This window comes from Raphanus sativus, chromosome 2 (genome assembly GCF_000801105.2).
Source record: "Raphanus sativus cultivar WK10039 chromosome 2, ASM80110v3, whole genome shotgun sequence".
Lineage (NCBI taxonomy): Eukaryota > Viridiplantae > Streptophyta > Magnoliopsida > Brassicales > Brassicaceae > Raphanus > Raphanus sativus.
The window spans coordinates 2,436,601-2,453,538 of NC_079512.1; the positions used below are offsets into that span (position 1 = coordinate 2,436,601).

The 16,938-nt window shown below is 33.6% G+C and overlaps 2 protein-coding genes and 1 non-coding gene across 3 annotated transcripts; 2 read left to right on the forward strand and 1 right to left on the reverse strand.

The window, feature by feature from the left end:
• The first annotated feature begins 670 nt into the window (after nt 1-670).
• On the forward strand, nt 671-3,965 carry LOC108819767 (sugar transporter ERD6-like 6). The gene is made up of 15 exons (XM_018592803.2): nt 671-1,233; nt 1,353-1,415; nt 1,502-1,591; nt 1,741-1,800; nt 1,869-1,934; nt 2,016-2,081; nt 2,166-2,241; nt 2,322-2,386; nt 2,475-2,567; nt 2,665-2,833; nt 2,914-3,023; nt 3,098-3,157; nt 3,244-3,309; nt 3,388-3,447; nt 3,533-3,965. The coding sequence occupies exons 1-15, from the start codon at nt 1,039-1,041 to the stop codon at nt 3,758-3,760; spliced, it is 1,467 nt and encodes a 488-aa protein (XP_018448305.2). The 5' UTR covers nt 671-1,038; the 3' UTR covers nt 3,761-3,965.
• Nucleotides 3,966-6,749: 2,784 nt separating this feature from the next.
• LOC108831157 (uncharacterized protein At1g01500-like) lies at nt 6,750-14,654 on the forward strand. Its single transcript, XM_056999932.1, has 7 exons — nt 6,750-6,798; nt 8,185-8,237; nt 8,345-8,441; nt 8,557-8,607; nt 8,696-8,787; nt 13,397-14,071; nt 14,140-14,654. The coding sequence occupies exons 1-7, from the start codon at nt 6,750-6,752 to the stop codon at nt 14,362-14,364; spliced, it is 1,242 nt and encodes a 413-aa protein (XP_056855912.1). The 3' UTR covers nt 14,365-14,654.
• Nucleotides 14,655-15,437: 783 nt separating this feature from the next.
• LOC130508866 (small nucleolar RNA R16) lies at nt 15,438-15,526 on the reverse strand. The gene has a single exon (XR_008943050.1). It is a non-coding gene; the product is annotated as a small nucleolar RNA R16 (small nucleolar RNA).
• Nucleotides 15,527-16,938: the final 1,412 nt, after the last annotated feature.

Consider the following 16,938-nt stretch of genomic DNA (forward strand, 5'->3'; position numbering starts at 1 on the left):
AAAAATATATTGCCAACATATTTAAACAAGTATTATATTATGTTGTCTGGATTCAAACAAGACTTTTTATTGCTTTTGTATTTATTACTTTTTCCGTTTAATTTATTTTCTGATATACTTCTTTTTATTTCTGATATACATATCTATTAGTGATGTAAGTAGGATGTGGATGTCTTATCCAAAGAATACAAAACATTGAATTATTTTTAAAAACATTTCCTTTAGTAAATTATTGTAGTTATTTGTACTATCATTTTCCAAATTAAAACTCGTGCAAATATTATTAGCTGGTCTTTAAAGATTGTATATGGTTTTTCCCTAAAGTTTCACAAAATAGTACTTATAGTGTTTTATATCAATAGATTTTTAGCACTTCACACATATTAAAAAACAAATTAAAATCTGGTAAAAAATACATAAGTTTATGATTAATAATTTTTGATAAATTAAATCAATAATAACTTGATAAACTCAATTATTTTAAAATACTTACAACATATTATTACTAAATAATAATTTTAAATATGTCTGATGTATTTAAAATTTTTATCACTTACAAATAGAAATAATAGTGTTTTTCTTTATATATAGAAGTCCTTATCTTATCTATTGCCAACATATTTTCTAAAATTTTGCATTGGTAACATATATTTTTAGTTTTAGAAAAAAAGAAAAGAAAATCTAACACAGATAAATTATCCATTAAGCCAAACAAGAAACCTTGGTTTTGTCTAAATTTGATTTAAGACGACCTTATTAACTTTGATCTTTAAAAAAAAAAAAAAAAAACTCTCTGAAGCAGTCTCTCCTCTCCAGCGTATAATCACGACATTACAGCCATACATAACCCCACAATTCCATTTTTCTCATTTTCTAAATAATCCCTTCTTCCTCGCCAAAACACCAATCTTGTAGATCCTCTAAACCGACAAGAAAGTCCAACACCTTTCTTTTCTCCGGTTTAGAATCTGCATTTTAAAGCTTTTCTCTTTTTTTGCTTGTTCTTGAAGCTTTTTAGATAAGAATCAAAAGAAAAAGATGAGTTTCAGGGATGAAACAGAGGATGCGAGGAATGATCTGCGGCGGCCTTTTATCCACACGGGGAGTTGGTACAGGATGGGCTCGAGACAATCTAGTATGATGGGTTCCTCTCAGATTATTAAAGACAGCTCGATCTCTGTTCTTGCTTGTGTCTTGATCGTTGCTCTTGGTCCTATTCAATTCGGTTTCACTGTAAGAACAAAAATAAATATCCAAACTTTTCCTCTGTTTTTTCTTTTTTTTTTTTGAAGAAAAGGTTTGACCTTTTGATGGAAAAAACTCTGTTTTTGTTTTGTATCTTTTGGGTTCAGTGTGGTTATTCTTCTCCAACTCAAGCTGCAATCACCAAGGATCTTGGTTTAACTGTATCCGAGGTAATTAGAACCAATCTCTCTCTGTATATGGCTCTATGGTTTTTGATAATGGGGTCTTGACTTTGTTCTGTTGGTCCATGTATTAGTACTCTGTGTTTGGTTCTCTGTCCAATGTGGGTGCTATGGTTGGTGCAATTGCTAGTGGTCAGATTGCAGAATACATTGGAAGAAAAGGGGTATGAGCTTTTGCTGATTCTGTTTTGATCCATATAATAATAATAATAATAATAATAATAATAATAATAATAATAATAATAATAATAATAATAATAATAATAATAATAATAATAATAATAATAAACTCTTCTTACTTTGTCTGGGACAGTCTCTGATGATTGCTGCAATTCCAAATATCATTGGATGGCTCTGCATATCATTTGCAAAAGTGAGTTATCTTGTTGTCATCCAATTTTCCTTCAATTCAGTTTCTGAACATGTTGGTTTTTGTGTTAGGATACTTCTTTTCTTTACATGGGAAGGCTTTTAGAAGGCTTTGGTGTTGGTATCATCTCTTACACGGTAACCACTCAAACTCACCTAGTCTTGTTCTTCCTTATGAAAATAATTCATTTGGTGTATTTATGCAACTCTTCTCTTCAGGTGCCTGTATATATCGCTGAGATTGCTCCACAAAACATGAGAGGAGGATTGGGTTCGGTTAACCAGGTTTTTGAAAAATGTCTTAAACCAATTTTGATGAACATGCAACTACTTTTCTCTGCTAACTATTTAATATTTTTTTTTCTGTAGCTTTCGGTAACAATTGGAATAATGCTGGCTTACTTACTTGGCCTCTTTGTTCCATGGAGAATTCTAGCAGTTCTTGGTAAAACCTTGAGACCATTTTTTTTTTATCTGTAAAGCTCTAAAGCACTTTCTTGATTTGTATTCCTTTAACCTTAATAGGGACATTGCCTTGCATAGTACTCATACCAGGCCTCTTTTTCATCCCTGAATCCCCTCGCTGGCTGGTACATTTTTCTTTTTTTAGCTCAGTGCATGTTGTGGTTAATCCACACTCTAATGAGACGCTTTCTTTTTTTTTGTTTAAAATGTTAGGCAAAAATGGGTATGACTGATGATTTTGAGACTTCGTTACAAGTCCTTAGGGGATTTGAGACGGATATTACCGTTGAGGTTAATGAGATCAAGGTATATTAATTACATCTAACTAAGTTGTTGGTTTCAAAAAGGTACCATGAAGACAGATGTTTAAAACACTTACTTTTTTTTTGTAATAAATGTGCAGAGATCTGTAGCATCATCTACAAAGAGATCATCTACAGTTCGGTTTGTAGATCTCAAGCGCAGGAGATACTACTTCCCTCTCATGGTTGGTATTGGGTTGCTTGTACTTCAACAACTCGGTGGAATCAATGGCGTCCTGTTTTATTCTAGTACAATCTTTGAATCTGCAGGTAGGGCCTTGCCTTAAGAACACCTGATGCTTCTTGTTTCATAGTGTCTTATATTCTCTTCTTTTTTTTCATAATTATAGGAGTTACCTCGAGTAACGCAGCAACATTTGGAGTCGGTGCTATTCAGGTAGTGGCCACTGCAATCTCAACATGGTTGGTGGACAAAGCAGGTCGTAGGCTTCTACTTACAGTGAGTATCAATCAGTTCATTAGTTTCATATCTTTAAGACAAAACTATTAAGGCAAATGGAAATGTTTTTGTAGATCTCTTCTATTGGGATGACTATTAGCCTTGTGATTGTCGCAGCTGCTTTCTACCTTAAGGTAATTTTTATTAACTTCTCTCAACACCATTGTTTTTATCTTCTCCACCAATCTGCGGTTTAATCTTTTTGAGTTTTTGCATGTAGGGATTTGTGTCTCCTGATTCAGACATGTACAATATGTTGAGCATCTTGTCAGTGGTTGGAGTAGTGGTAAGTTTGTTTGTCTTTTGTTATATATTGAAACTTATTATCTTTGCTTTTAACACTGTTGGATCATTCATTACACAGGCAATGGTTGTTACTTTCTCACTGGGAATGGGACCGATTCCATGGCTCATTATGTCTGAGGTATAATTTAGAAAGTTAGAACTTAAAAAAAAGCGTTAATGAAACTACCTTCTGATTGATTATTGTTGTCGTTTTGATGAAACAGATCCTTCCTGTGAACATAAAGGGTTTAGCTGGGAGTATAGCAACTTTAGCGAATTGGTTCTTCTCATGGTTGATCACCATGACTGCAAACCTGCTCTTAGCCTGGAGCAGTGGAGGAACTTTCACCCTGTACGGTGTGGTTTGTGCGTTCACGGTGGTGTTTGTGACTCTGTGGGTTCCTGAGACCAAAGGGAAAACGCTTGAAGAACTTCAAGCCTTGTTCAGATGAGAAAATTCTAAACAGTTTCATTCTTTTGTATTTATCTCTCTACATCTCTGTTTTGGCCAAAGAACAAGAAGAAACAAAGATATATGGTGAGAAATTGCTAAGATTTGTTTGTTTGTTATGTCAATAATCTTCTGTCACAATGTTGTATATGACCACACTTTCATGTGTCTTTTTTTTTTTTAAATTTGATTAAGTTATTCCCATAGACTATAACTATGACAGACTATTTGATCAAATTCAAATTCACTATTGCCACAATTATGAACAAAGAAAAGTTTGAAATCTGGTTTATAAGGATTGAATTTCAATTTTTTTTTTTTGATAAAAAGTTTCTTGACAACTTATGTCACAAAAGAAAGGAATATATTCGTCGGTGAAAATCAGAATAAAGAATAAGATGGACCTCATTGGGACAAGCTCAAAAAAAAGAATAAGATGGGCCTCATTGGGCCTAATTTAAAACTATTAAACCTATATGTGAAACTCATTTATCTGCAGGATAGACAAAAACTTGAGGTGAAGATACATCGTACGTATTATAACATGACACGTGGAGATCGAAGCGCCGTCCATTTGAAAATTGTATCTGTTGCTCCGTTTAAAGATGCTCTGATGAATATTATATATCAGAGGGAATGTTAATTTCATCGGTTCATCACTTTTTAGGGTTCTCTCCCAATTTTTTCCTCTCGAAATTTCTAGAGACAAACAACTCTTTCGCCGAAGATTCTTACAGGCGGAAGTTCACGAGGCTCTTAAATTAGTAATTTTTATCTCGATTGATCCTGAATTTGTTTTTCTTGGTTCCGTTTATAGGGCTTGATTGGGTTTTTATGATTTTGATTTAGGGTTTCAAGTTTCCTCAATCGTTCCTTTGATTATTATTGTTGTAGCGATCCTGGAAAGCGTTTGAATGGGAGTGGAATCATCGTTTGAGGTAACATCTCGTCTGATTGTTTTTGTACGGACGATTAGTTTTCTTTGAGATGATTTGTATGTATTTTGAGCAATTGACATGAGAACCATGATATATTTGATTTACAGTATAACTTGGAACCTGATCGTGCTCTAGATTATGAATGTTATCCATATCTTGACTTCAAATTGGTTATATACCTACGTAACTTTCTGGGTTCAAAGATTGTTTCTTTTACTTGTTTTCACCGTACAAGTCACTCACTTTAGCCTCTCTCTCTCTCTCTCTCTCTCTCTCTCTCTGTTTACAGTTACAGGGGGTGTGGAGAAACCATCATTGACAGATTGAAGTTCAGTGCGAATCTTTGACTTGAACGGCTAAAGAAGTAACAACAACAACAAAAACAGATAAGTTCTTTTACTTCTTTACTCTTTTATGTTTTGTAGACACTCTTCTACTGAAGATTCTTACTTTTAGTTATCGTTTTATCAACCCCTCAAAAGATCATGGGCAGACACTAATCTAATAGTGTTTCTGCCAGATTCTTGTTTTGGGGGACATTGTCCCGAGTCCCTTGTTGCGTGAAAAGCTTTAGACCCAGAGGAAATTTAAACCCATCTCCCTAGAAACTGTTGGTAATTGGTAGTGCATGTCTAAGAAAAGAGATGTTTGGGGGATGGAAAGTAAAACATACTTTAGTACCCACGGCTTTTCAGAAACAACCATCGGCTTAAAAATAATCTTTAGACAGAAAAATAGCTATGTCTTTAGACAAAAAGGCTATGAATTGGTTTGAGCTTGTTGGATGGAAAATAACGACCACAAGTCATGAAAACTAATTGTCCCGAGTCTCGTTGCGTTATGAAAAGTAGTTGGAAAATCTAGTTACCCACGGCTTTTGTTAATGAGTGGTTTTAAACCATGTTGGTATGTACGGTTGGAGAGAGATGTCTTCAGACAAAGACTCTCGATCCAAACCACATCCATTTCTTACCCACAGCTTTATGAAGCAAGTGATGTTTGAGGATGCAAAGTGTGATAAAAAAATTAGTACCCACGGCTTAAAAACAACAACTTTTTTGGCAGAGATTGTGATTGAAAACGTATGCATACGTCAGTACCCACGGCTTTAAAACCAGTCTTTAGACAGAGACTGAGATTGAAAACGTATGCATTACGTCAGTACCACACGGCTTTGCAAAACAGTCTTTAGACAGAGACTGTGATTAAGATATCGTCATCACATAAGTACTAAGGCTTGCAAAAAAAAAGGCTTTTAGACAGACTCTGAATGATAACGTCTTTGTCACATTTGTACCCACGGCTCTAGACAAAGACAATGAGTGAACACTTCTTTATTAGACAAAAAGGCTATGAATTGGTTTGAGCTTGTTGGATGGAAAATAACGACCACAAGTGATGAAAACCAATTGTCCCAAGTCCAGTTGCGTGAAATAACGATCACAAGTTATGAAAAGTAGTTGGAAATCTTGTTACCCACGGCTTTTGTTAATGGGTGGTTTTAGACAATATTGGTATGTAAGAAGTCTTCAGACAAAGACTCTAGATCTAAACCACATCCATTGCTTATCCACAGCTCTATGAAGCAAAGGATGTTTGAGGATGCAAAGTGTGATACAATTAGTACCCACGGCTTAAAAAACAAGTCTTTAGACAGAGACTTGATTGAATAAACGTATTCATTACGTTAGTACCACGGCTTGCAAAAAAAAAAGAATTCTTGAGACAAAGAGTGTGAATAATAAAATTAGTACCAACGGCTTGCAAAAAAGGTCTGTAGACAAAGATTGTGTGCTGTGATTAAAAACTTTTTCAGTACATTTGTACCCACGGCTTTGCAAAACAGTCTTTAGACAGAGACTGTGATTAAGATATCTTCATCACATAAGTACTAAGGCTTGCAAAAAGGTCTTTATTAGACAAAGACTGAGTTTTCATCACACTTGTGTACCCACGGCTTATATAAAGTATCAAGACAGGCTGGTAACTGAAAAAAAGATTGTACCCACGGCTTATGAAAAGTATTAAGACAAAGGTTTTAACTGAAAAAAGATGGCATTAAGACAAACGCTTACCAAAAAAGGGTCTTTAGACACAGGCTGTGAATGAAAAGTTCTTTATCACACTTGTACCCTCGGCTTTGCAAGAAAGTCTACAGACAAAGACAGTGAGTGAACACCTCTTCAATATGTTAACTGTGATTGAAAATGTCATCACATTGTACCCACGGCTAGACAGACTGGGTTGAAAACGTGTTCTACTATACATTAGTTACTTACGGCTTAGAAAAGACCAACGGCTTACAAAAAAAAAATTGTAGACAAAGGCTATTCTAAGGCTAATGAGATAGTTGGAAGGATTCATTAAGACAAACTATGAGCTGGTTTGGGAGATAAAAGATCCCAGGTTATGAAAAATAATTGGAAAATCTTGCTACCCACGGCTTTATTAAGAGGTGATATATACGGTTTGAGATAAGTCTTCAGACAAAGACTCTAAATCTAAACCACATCCATTGCTTACCCACAGCTCTAAGAAGCAAAAGATGTTTAAGGATGCGAATTTAGTACTAACGGCTTATAAACAAATCTTTAGACAGAGACACTGATGTATTTGTTACATTAGTAAATAGTACCCACGGCTTAACAAAGAGTCATCAGACAAAGACTGAATCTAAAAAGATTCATTGCTTACTACCCACGACTTAGAAAAAAATTTCAGACATCGGCTATGTTACTTTTTCAGTACCCACGGCTTGGAAACTTTACTGCTCAGTACCCACAGCTCTAAGAAGCAAAATATGTTAAAGGATGCAAAGTGTGACAAAAATTTAGTACTAACGGCTTATAAACAAGTCTTTAGACAGAGACACTGATTGTAAACGTATCTAGTACCCACGGCTTGCAAAAATGAAGTCTTTACACTGATTTAAAATGTATTCGTTACATTAGCATATAGTACCCACGGCTTAACAAAGAGTCATCAGACAAAGACTGAATCTAGAAAAAAATTCAGACATCGGCTAAGTTGCTTTTCCAGTACCCACGGCTTGGAAACAACGTTACTGCTCAATAAACGTCTTAAGGCAAAAGACTATGAGCTGAAAAAACATTTTCAGTAACCACGGCTTATAAAGAAGTTTAGACAAAGACTGCACATCAGTTTTTGGCTTTGTTGGATGGGAAACATAACCAATGGTTTAAACCAAGTCTTTAAGATAGAGACTATAAACAAAATTGGGTTTTAGCTTGCTTGTTGGATGGTTAGAACGACCAACAGCTTACACCATGAACCAAAACTAACACTATTCCTTTATTTTATCATTTGCGGCTAAACTCAGAAGCTAGAAAGCTACTAATCGAGTCTTACGTTGCTCTATGCAGAGGTGATACACAGCTGGAGGCACTGATCAGGCTCTCGGAAGCAATTGCTAGGAGGTGACAAGTTATCAATTTTCTTTATCTCTGAACTTTGTTTTTTTTTTCAGGTGAAACCGAGTCATGTTCTTCTATAGCTGTCAGACTTCTTCAGTTATCAAAGGTAACTTTCAAACCTCTTTTTCTTTACTTATCTCCTGATATCTCCCAAAATCTCAGTCACATATTCATTTCTCTTATCCAGTGTTAAGTTAGGTGATATTGATCCAGAGTATCAAGATGCTAGGGGCACAGATGGATTTGAAAATCCTGGTAATGGGGATGAAGATCAACAGAAGGGTGCAGCCGAGCCAGCTCCTCTGCTACTGCAAATACTTAAGCACCTCTTCCTTTTGATCTGAGTCACTTAAGAACCATAACAAACATCATTGTGTATTCTCAACAGATAATGGAGAAGCAGCTCCAATGAAAGAATCACACAGGCCTTAAGTCATTCGCTTTTAGACAACACAAAGACACTGTAAGCAAAGACAGTAAGCAACTAAGCACTCTTCAGTTCTCGCGAGACCATTACTTTCTCTCTTCAACTCGTGATACAACTTAACTCTTATTCTTCTTTAGGTTCTGATGGAATCAGCAGAACGAGAAAAAAGAAATACAGTTCGCAAGAGCAAGTCAAACTTGATATCAAGGAACTCAGAGCCATTACTGAGGTAAATCCAATCCAAAACATTAACTGTAGGGATATATTCCTCTTATTTTACCACTTCAAGGGTAAAAACTCACGAGGTAACTATGAAGTATTTTTCGTCAACTAAAAAGTAAAAACTAAACATTTTGAATGTTTTTGATTTTGTGTCATGCGTTTAACCCTCTGTAGTCATTCTAAACGAGTTAGCATCTCTTTATTTTGGTGTTTGTATGTATTGTAGGGTCTCTCATTTCATTGAAATCTATGTATCTTGGATTCTCTGGTAGATAAACATAAGTGAGAGATTCCTTCAGTTGTAGTAGTATTTTTGAATCTTGATGAATGTTTTTTATTTTGCGTTACCTTCAGTGACAATTCTAAACAGTGTTAGTATCTCTTTAGTTTGGTGCTTTTATGTATTTTAAGGTTTCTCTTTCATGAACTAGACTATATTTTAGGGTCTTTTGTAGATTAACAGGCGAAGAAACTCATACAGATTTTGTGAGTAGTTTCCTTGAATTTTGAATGTATTTGTTTTGTGTTATGCTCCTCCTACGCTCAGTGATCAATCTAAACCGCATTAGTAATCTGTATGTTGATTAGAAAAAGTTATTATTCTAAATTAGTTTGGTACTTGTATGTACCTATTATAATGTATTATTTTTATGAAGTCACTTCTAGATCAATGTAGGTGATAAACTCTTGCCGTATGTGGTCGTAGTTTCCTTAAAATCTTGAAATGTAACTGTTTTGTGTTGTACTCCTAACCCTCGGTGATCATTGTAAACATGTGAAATGGCATCTTCACAAATCTGCATATTGATTATACTGTGTTAGATTCTATAAATTGTATATGTTGACTTGAGTTTTTCAGTGATTGAAATTTTCTCTGTTATCAAGTCTATCTCTTGATCTCTGAGTCTTGGCAACATTTATCATCGGTTTAGTATATGTGAGATTGTATTAGTATATGTGAGATTTAGAAACTTATTGCTTGTTAATCCTTGAAAACTTTAAGTGATATATACTTATAAGAAAATACCATTTAAGCATCAGAAATGTTTCTTAAAGAACTATTTTCATATCATTACTAACTACAACCCTATAAGTGATTTAGCATTTGTAGGATTCTAGAAACTGATCGATAATATATATATCCATTCATGAGAAGGTTATTTTATTTTGTGTTTATATTGTTGCTTTGTTTGGTGCTTGTATGTATCTTGCCGCTTGTGAGAATAGGTTTATTGAATTTTGAATGTTTAGGTTTTGTTTTATTACTCTAAATACTCTGTGATCATTTCTAAACATGTGAAATGATAAGTCCACAATCCTCATATGCTGATGATCACTGTGTTACATTCTATAATTGTACATTACAGCCTATCCCTTGATCACTGAGTTTCTAAGAAACGGCATTTGGGGTTGCTTAACTAAAGAGTCTTGTTGTGACTTGTGAATCCATGTTATCGATTATGACTATATTGCAATAGATTCAACTTTAATGTTTAGAGAGAAAAATCATTACTTTTTTACAAAGACAATTTGAATTTCATATGTACATAAACAATCATGTTCTTTGTATATTTTAATATCTTTGTGGTAGATTATAAGATCTGTTTCTTGCATTATGTTTGGTCATCATATCGTCTATTGCTTGTTCTTGGCTTCAGTTGATATAACATCATTGACGTTTGCTTCTCTCTTGATTCTTGGAATATAGTTAGTATGGTAAACTGATATCTCCGCTTTATTTTCTTTTGGATGTTAGATCACATAGCTTTTTCTTCTTCTATAGTCTACATTCTTTTTTTTTTGTCACGAAACTATAGTCTACATTCTTTACTCTGATTAATTAGTTGATAAGTACAGCAAGTTTCATATTAAATAACGTTTTACCTACTAATAATAGACAAAGTTGTTTCACTAGCAATATCCATTAGTTTATTAAGTTATCCGTTCACCATGAGCGATGAATCTTTTCGGTATCATTCAAATATCCGGAAGTGACGTTACCATCATCAGTTACCCAAACAAAACATTAAGGGCCTGACTGGTGTAACTGCAGCGGTTGCGGGAGTTTGCGGGTGCGGGTGGTTGCGGTTTTAAGCGTTTTTTAGAGATTTGTATGACTGGTATAGCTGTTAGAAATTGTTGCGTTTGCGGGACTCTTATGACTGGTAAACTACAAAACGCAACATCTGTTAAATAATAATTTAACAATATTTACATTTTATGTAATTATAAAAATATTAAAAATCATAAAAATATGATAAATATAAAATTTATATTTATAAAATCATATTATTCAATTTTAAAAATTTATAGAAAATATTTTAGTTTTGAATTTTATAATATAAATTGAAATATAATATAAATACATTTTACAATTTCTATTATTTCAATTGAAAATTTTTATTGGATATTTTTAGTATTATTTTTATTTATTCTGTTTTTAAAGAAAAAAAATTTACCCTCCCGCAACTGCCCGCAACCGCAAACGCTAGCTGGAACCAGCTTTTGATTTTAAGAGGTTCAGAGCGGTTTGAAGCGTTTTGTAGTGTTTTCTGTGATTGTTTCGAAACGCCAACAACCGCTATAAACCGCAAAAGCTGCGTTTGCGGGTGGTAGCGGAAAGACCAGTCGGCACCTAAACAAACCTACTACAGCTAAATCCCTGTCAAGCATTATTATGAAACTAATAATTTTAATTAACTCTCTAAAACTAATTAAACATTGTTTGGCAAAATTTGTTTCTATCTGATCCAATAATTACTAATCAAAAGGTATTTCTTTTCCCATGCCTGTTTTTAACTAATTTATAACCAAAAACAATAGTTTAACGATGAACACGCACAGTATTTAAGCCTATTGATACCAACTCTTGACCGGTGTGTTCTTTCCGCTTGTATTGTATCTGAACAAGTTTGAATGAATGAAATTAAGTGATGTTACAGAAAAAAAAGGTAAATATTGTGAAGAATATTGCCACCCTGTAACCACCGGTTGGTAGATGCAATTTGTATGTTAGGTTTGAGCTCTATTAAGAGCTTCCAACTCTATATTAAATCCACAAAATACATTTCTTACACTTCTATATAACTCCATTTCTTGCTATATTATTGCTTTCTTCTTTAATTATATATGGTTGCGTATGATGCAAGTACTTTCTTAGTTTATTTCATTTTTAAACATCGTCCTCTTCTTTTAATGAGCAGCTTTATTTTAATATTCAAACCGTGAAATGGTTTTTAAAGAGTACTACGAATCATACAGTCAACGTACTAGCTAAAAATAAAAGATTATGAAACTCATACAACAAAACTTATGAGCCATCACAAGCAAAAACGGCACGACGTTCACTTTTTTCATCAAGAAGGCTATAACCGGGAATTAGGGATGGGCACTTTACCCAATATCCAAAGCCGCATCCGAAATTCTACCCGAAAAGCCCGAACCGAAATCCGAACCGAATTAGCAAAATACCCAAATGGATATTAAGTTAAGAGAAATTGGATATCCAAACCTGAACGGATAATACCCGAACCCGAATGGATATCCGAAGATAACCGAACATATATATACTTACCCTTATATTTCTAGTTTATATCTCTCATTTTATTTAAAATATTTATATTGATACTACAAACTTCAAGGTCATATAATATACATATGATTACGGAGAAAATGATTTGACATTCACTTAAAATGCATGTTAAGCTTTTTGTTCATGTATTAACAAAATTTATATCCAAAATTTAAAAGTAATAATAAAACTAATGTTTATTTATTTTTGAAACGTTATCTCTAAATCTAATTATCATATAATCTATTAAAAATTAAAAAATAAGTTAAGTAAAATCTATATTTTTAGATATAATAAACTTTAAAAAATTAAAAATTAAATTTTTTCTTTCAAAATCTAAATATTCGAACCCGATCTGAAATAACCGAACCCGAACTAAAAATACCCGAATCCGACCCGAAATACAGAAATACCCGAACAGGTATTATAGCCCTATACCGAAATACCCGAAAATCCGAAATACCCGATCTGAACCCGAACGGGTACCCGAACGCCCACCTCTAACCGGGATAATAAACCGACAAGAGAATGCACGCCGTTTATAATGAAAGTGACCGTGTCTCGGAAACAGCGAATAGGTTTCTGGTCCAAAGAGGATAACATGATCACAACATGATCGTAACAATAAGACAAACTCAAATCCTCCCATTACTCTTTCTTGATTTCTAACAATTCTCTCCTGATTTATATTTATTTTTTCGTGTTATCACCAAATACAAATATTTTCGATAAAGACAAAATCCTTTTTTATTTTCAAAGATAGTTCCTTTGTGATAGAAACTTAGTTCTAAAATGTTTAAAATGTGTTCTTTTCCAGACATAACCTATTTGTATATATCTCTCTCACTGGTAGTCTGTTACTTTTTCTCACCGGAGATTTGATTCTGCTTCATCTGTAATTCTTCTTCTCATCTCTCTGTTTCTGAAAAGTAAGTAAAGTTTGAATCTTTACATTCTTTTTGTAACGATTCCTTGTAAAAAGTTTCTATTTTGGGAATGAATGAATGTTTCTCTGATGCTAATGTTTCAATCCATTATGAAATAGAAAATCTGTTTAGGTTCTTTCTTAAACATTGTCGAGACTTGCGAGACACGTAACAACGGTGAAGCATATCAGATGGTCAGATATAACCATCACAATTCCAGAATACCATCATCATCATCAACGTTATTATCATCACCATTGCTAGATTTGAGAGTGTTCTACGTCAGAATCTTCAACTTCAAGGTGGATGATGAATCCACACCTGAGGTCCTCACAATCACTCACATCCCTCTTCATCCAGATTCACTTCTAGAGATCAACGGCGTCCGAACGAGCTTCGTTTCCTCTCAGCTAAGGCGAGACCGTGTTGATAAGATATCAGAAGCGGCTACCTATATCAGCACAGACAACATAAGGTTATCCGGTAGTGTGAAGTTCGAGGTGCACGACAGAGATGAGCTTGTTTTGTCTGGAACGTTAGAGATGTCTAGTAGTAAGCGGTGTAACATGAACTGTGAAGCAGGGTGCGGTTTCTTGAAGGAGAAGCATGTTGTTTGTTCAGAGTTGCCAAGTGTTGAAGTACATGTCACTGGTTGCGTGTCAGAAACACCCATCATTTTGACCAAGACACTTCATCTTGGTTTCAGAAAGAAGCATCAGAGTAGAGCGTCTGCGTTAGATTCTATTCCAGAGTATGAAGCTGGTGAGCCTCAGAAAGAAGGCAGCTCATCTGAGGTATGTTCAAAGTCGCTGCTGTCTCGGTTCTTTGTAAAGTTTTGGCCTAACTGTTGGATTGTGTTTAGGTAACAGAATACGGAAGATATAAAGAAGATTATGATGACGACAGCATGTATATGAGAAGAGAGTACGGAGATGGCGAAGATGGAGAGATGTCATGGTTCAATGCAGGTGTGAGGGTTGGTGTGGGAATAGGGCTTGGTGTGTGTGTAGGACTCGGCATTGGAGTTGGACTTCTGGTGCGTACATATCAATCAACATCCAGAAACTTCAGAAGAAGGCTTATCTAGTTTCAGACTCAAATTGTCTCAAGCTTCTTAATTAGCATTCTCTAACTTTCTCACATTGCACTTCAAATCTACTAAGCTACTATATAGTCTAATAGCTAATACTGGTGTGTAGTTATTATAATCTTTATTCATGTGTCATGTGTGTGTTTTCCATTTGTGTCTTTAGATTTTTGAAAGTAATCATTCTATTCTTCCTCTGTTTGTTGAGTTTCAGACAGAAAGAACCAAAGCTTGTTGTTGCGTACATTGAATGTAAATAAATGCTTTGAATACAAGAGTTGTTGGATTCACTTGCAAACTTGGGTATGGTGTTCATTGAGATCATTATACAAACAAATCAAAAATAGCAAACATGGTTTTGGTTCCTGCAATCAAGAACAACTAACATTGTTATCGTCCTCAAATGCTCACTAGTCCTCCTCGCAAACTCTTTCAAACAACTCACTTAATGGCACAATTGTACAAGAAGATGCACCACAATCACCAATCATATCTTTCTTCATCTCAGGGTTTTGCTATTCTATGCTTTCCTAGATCTTCGGAAACAGATCAAAGCCACCATTCTCGCCTTCTCAGTATCTTGCATTTTGAGAAACTATATAGCTCGACGACATCACTAGTGCCTATACAAAAAAAATAATTCATCCCCTGTAAAACTGAGTAACAGAAATAACATTCCGACATCACCTGTGTCTATGCAAAAACATCCATTCGGTTATAATTGGTTTGATTAAAAGGTTAACAAAATTGCAATCATTGAAACAAAAAAAAAATTAAGTTTAGCCGAAACAAAGCTCAGAAAATTTGCACCAGTCATATCAGTGATTGAATAATCTCATATGTCCAGACATAAATTAGAAGCAAATTCATCATCGCTCGTAACACTAGAAAACGAAAACAAAAAACAAAGAATAAAAAAAACTCAGAGAATGCTACTAAAGTTGTAGCGGTGGCAGACAATCTACACGGCATCAATTCAGACCGCCCGTCTGCTAGTATCTCATCACTGTTTCACCCCCATTAATAAAACAAAACACAAACAACAAAACCAAAACTTAATTCAAATTAAGACATATGGCATCAGATAATAAGCGGAGATTGTTTGTCAAACACTATTTATTCTGCGTTTTTAAGCATAATAATCAATTCATCACTTGCCATCTACAATTACACTAGTAGTTAGAAAAAAAACTAAAATAGATAATTAACAAAGAAGAAGGAAGTTTCGGTCGATTCATTTGACGCCAAAGCAAGAGGAAATAATGCAATGGGTTGGTAAGATAACCGTTTCGATCTCTGCACCCGTTCTTAACCTCTCTACCATTCTTCGTTAGTGATTTTACTCACTTTTTTGGTTAGAAAAGTGGGTAAACAGATGCATTCACAAATCCACTTAATTCAAAAACATTTTCAAACAACAATCAAGAACACACCTAACAAAATAAGTATAACAAACAAAGAATTTAAGCGAGGATAAAAAGCTGCAGACGATGATGATGATGAAGGTGTTGGATAGGTTGTACTTCAAAATTGGAGTTTATCGTTATTTATATATAGCGGAGATCCTTCTAGCCATCCTAGGGTTTTGCTTTTTAATGGACTTGACGGAGTCATTCTAATGGGCCGGATGATAAACAGCTCTGGTCCGTTTTAGTTTGGTCCATTATGGTGCTTAACGAACCTAGTAGCACTTTTGTTCATTTGATTTTCATGTGTTTAGCAAAGTATACATCTCTCTACTAGGGGGAAAAGTGCCTATTCCAACCTGAACAATTTGGATCGTGCTAAATACAACCCGAACTAATTATTAGTGCCAAATACGACCTAAACTCAATTAAAATTTTAAAAATCTACTTGAACTTTTTAAAACGTACATAAATCTACATTGAAATATTATTAAAAAGTTGACATTATATAAACTACTATTTTTTTCATCATATTAAATTTTAAAACTTTGGTGATAATTTTTCTGATTTACATAAATACATAACATGTTTTTACTTATTATATCTTCAATAAAATTATATCTTACTAAAATATAAATAATAAAATATTTATAATTACATGATCTTAAATATACTTAAAATTTTGAAGTTTTTTTATAAAAATTTCTTGTATAGATTATTTTTATTTTTAAAACTTAAGTGATTTTTTTCAAAAGTTATTATTATATATTTTAATATTTTGTTCAATTTTGAAAGGTAAAAGGTTCAAAATATAAAAAATTTCAAAATTTTGAACAAAATATCAAAATATGTAATAATAACTTTGAAAAAAATCACTTAAGTTTTAAAAATAAAAATAATCTATACATTTTTTTATAAATAACTTTAAATTTTTAAGTATATCTAAGATAATTTAATTATAAATATTTTATTATTTATATTTTAGTAATATATAAGTTTATTGAAGATATAATAAGTAAAAACATGTTATGTATTTATATAAATCAGAAAAAATTATCACCAAAGTTTTAAAATTTAATACGATGAAAAATAGTAGTTTATGTAATTTCAATTTTTAATAATATTTCAATATAGATTTATGCACGTTTTAAAAAGTTCGGGTATGTTT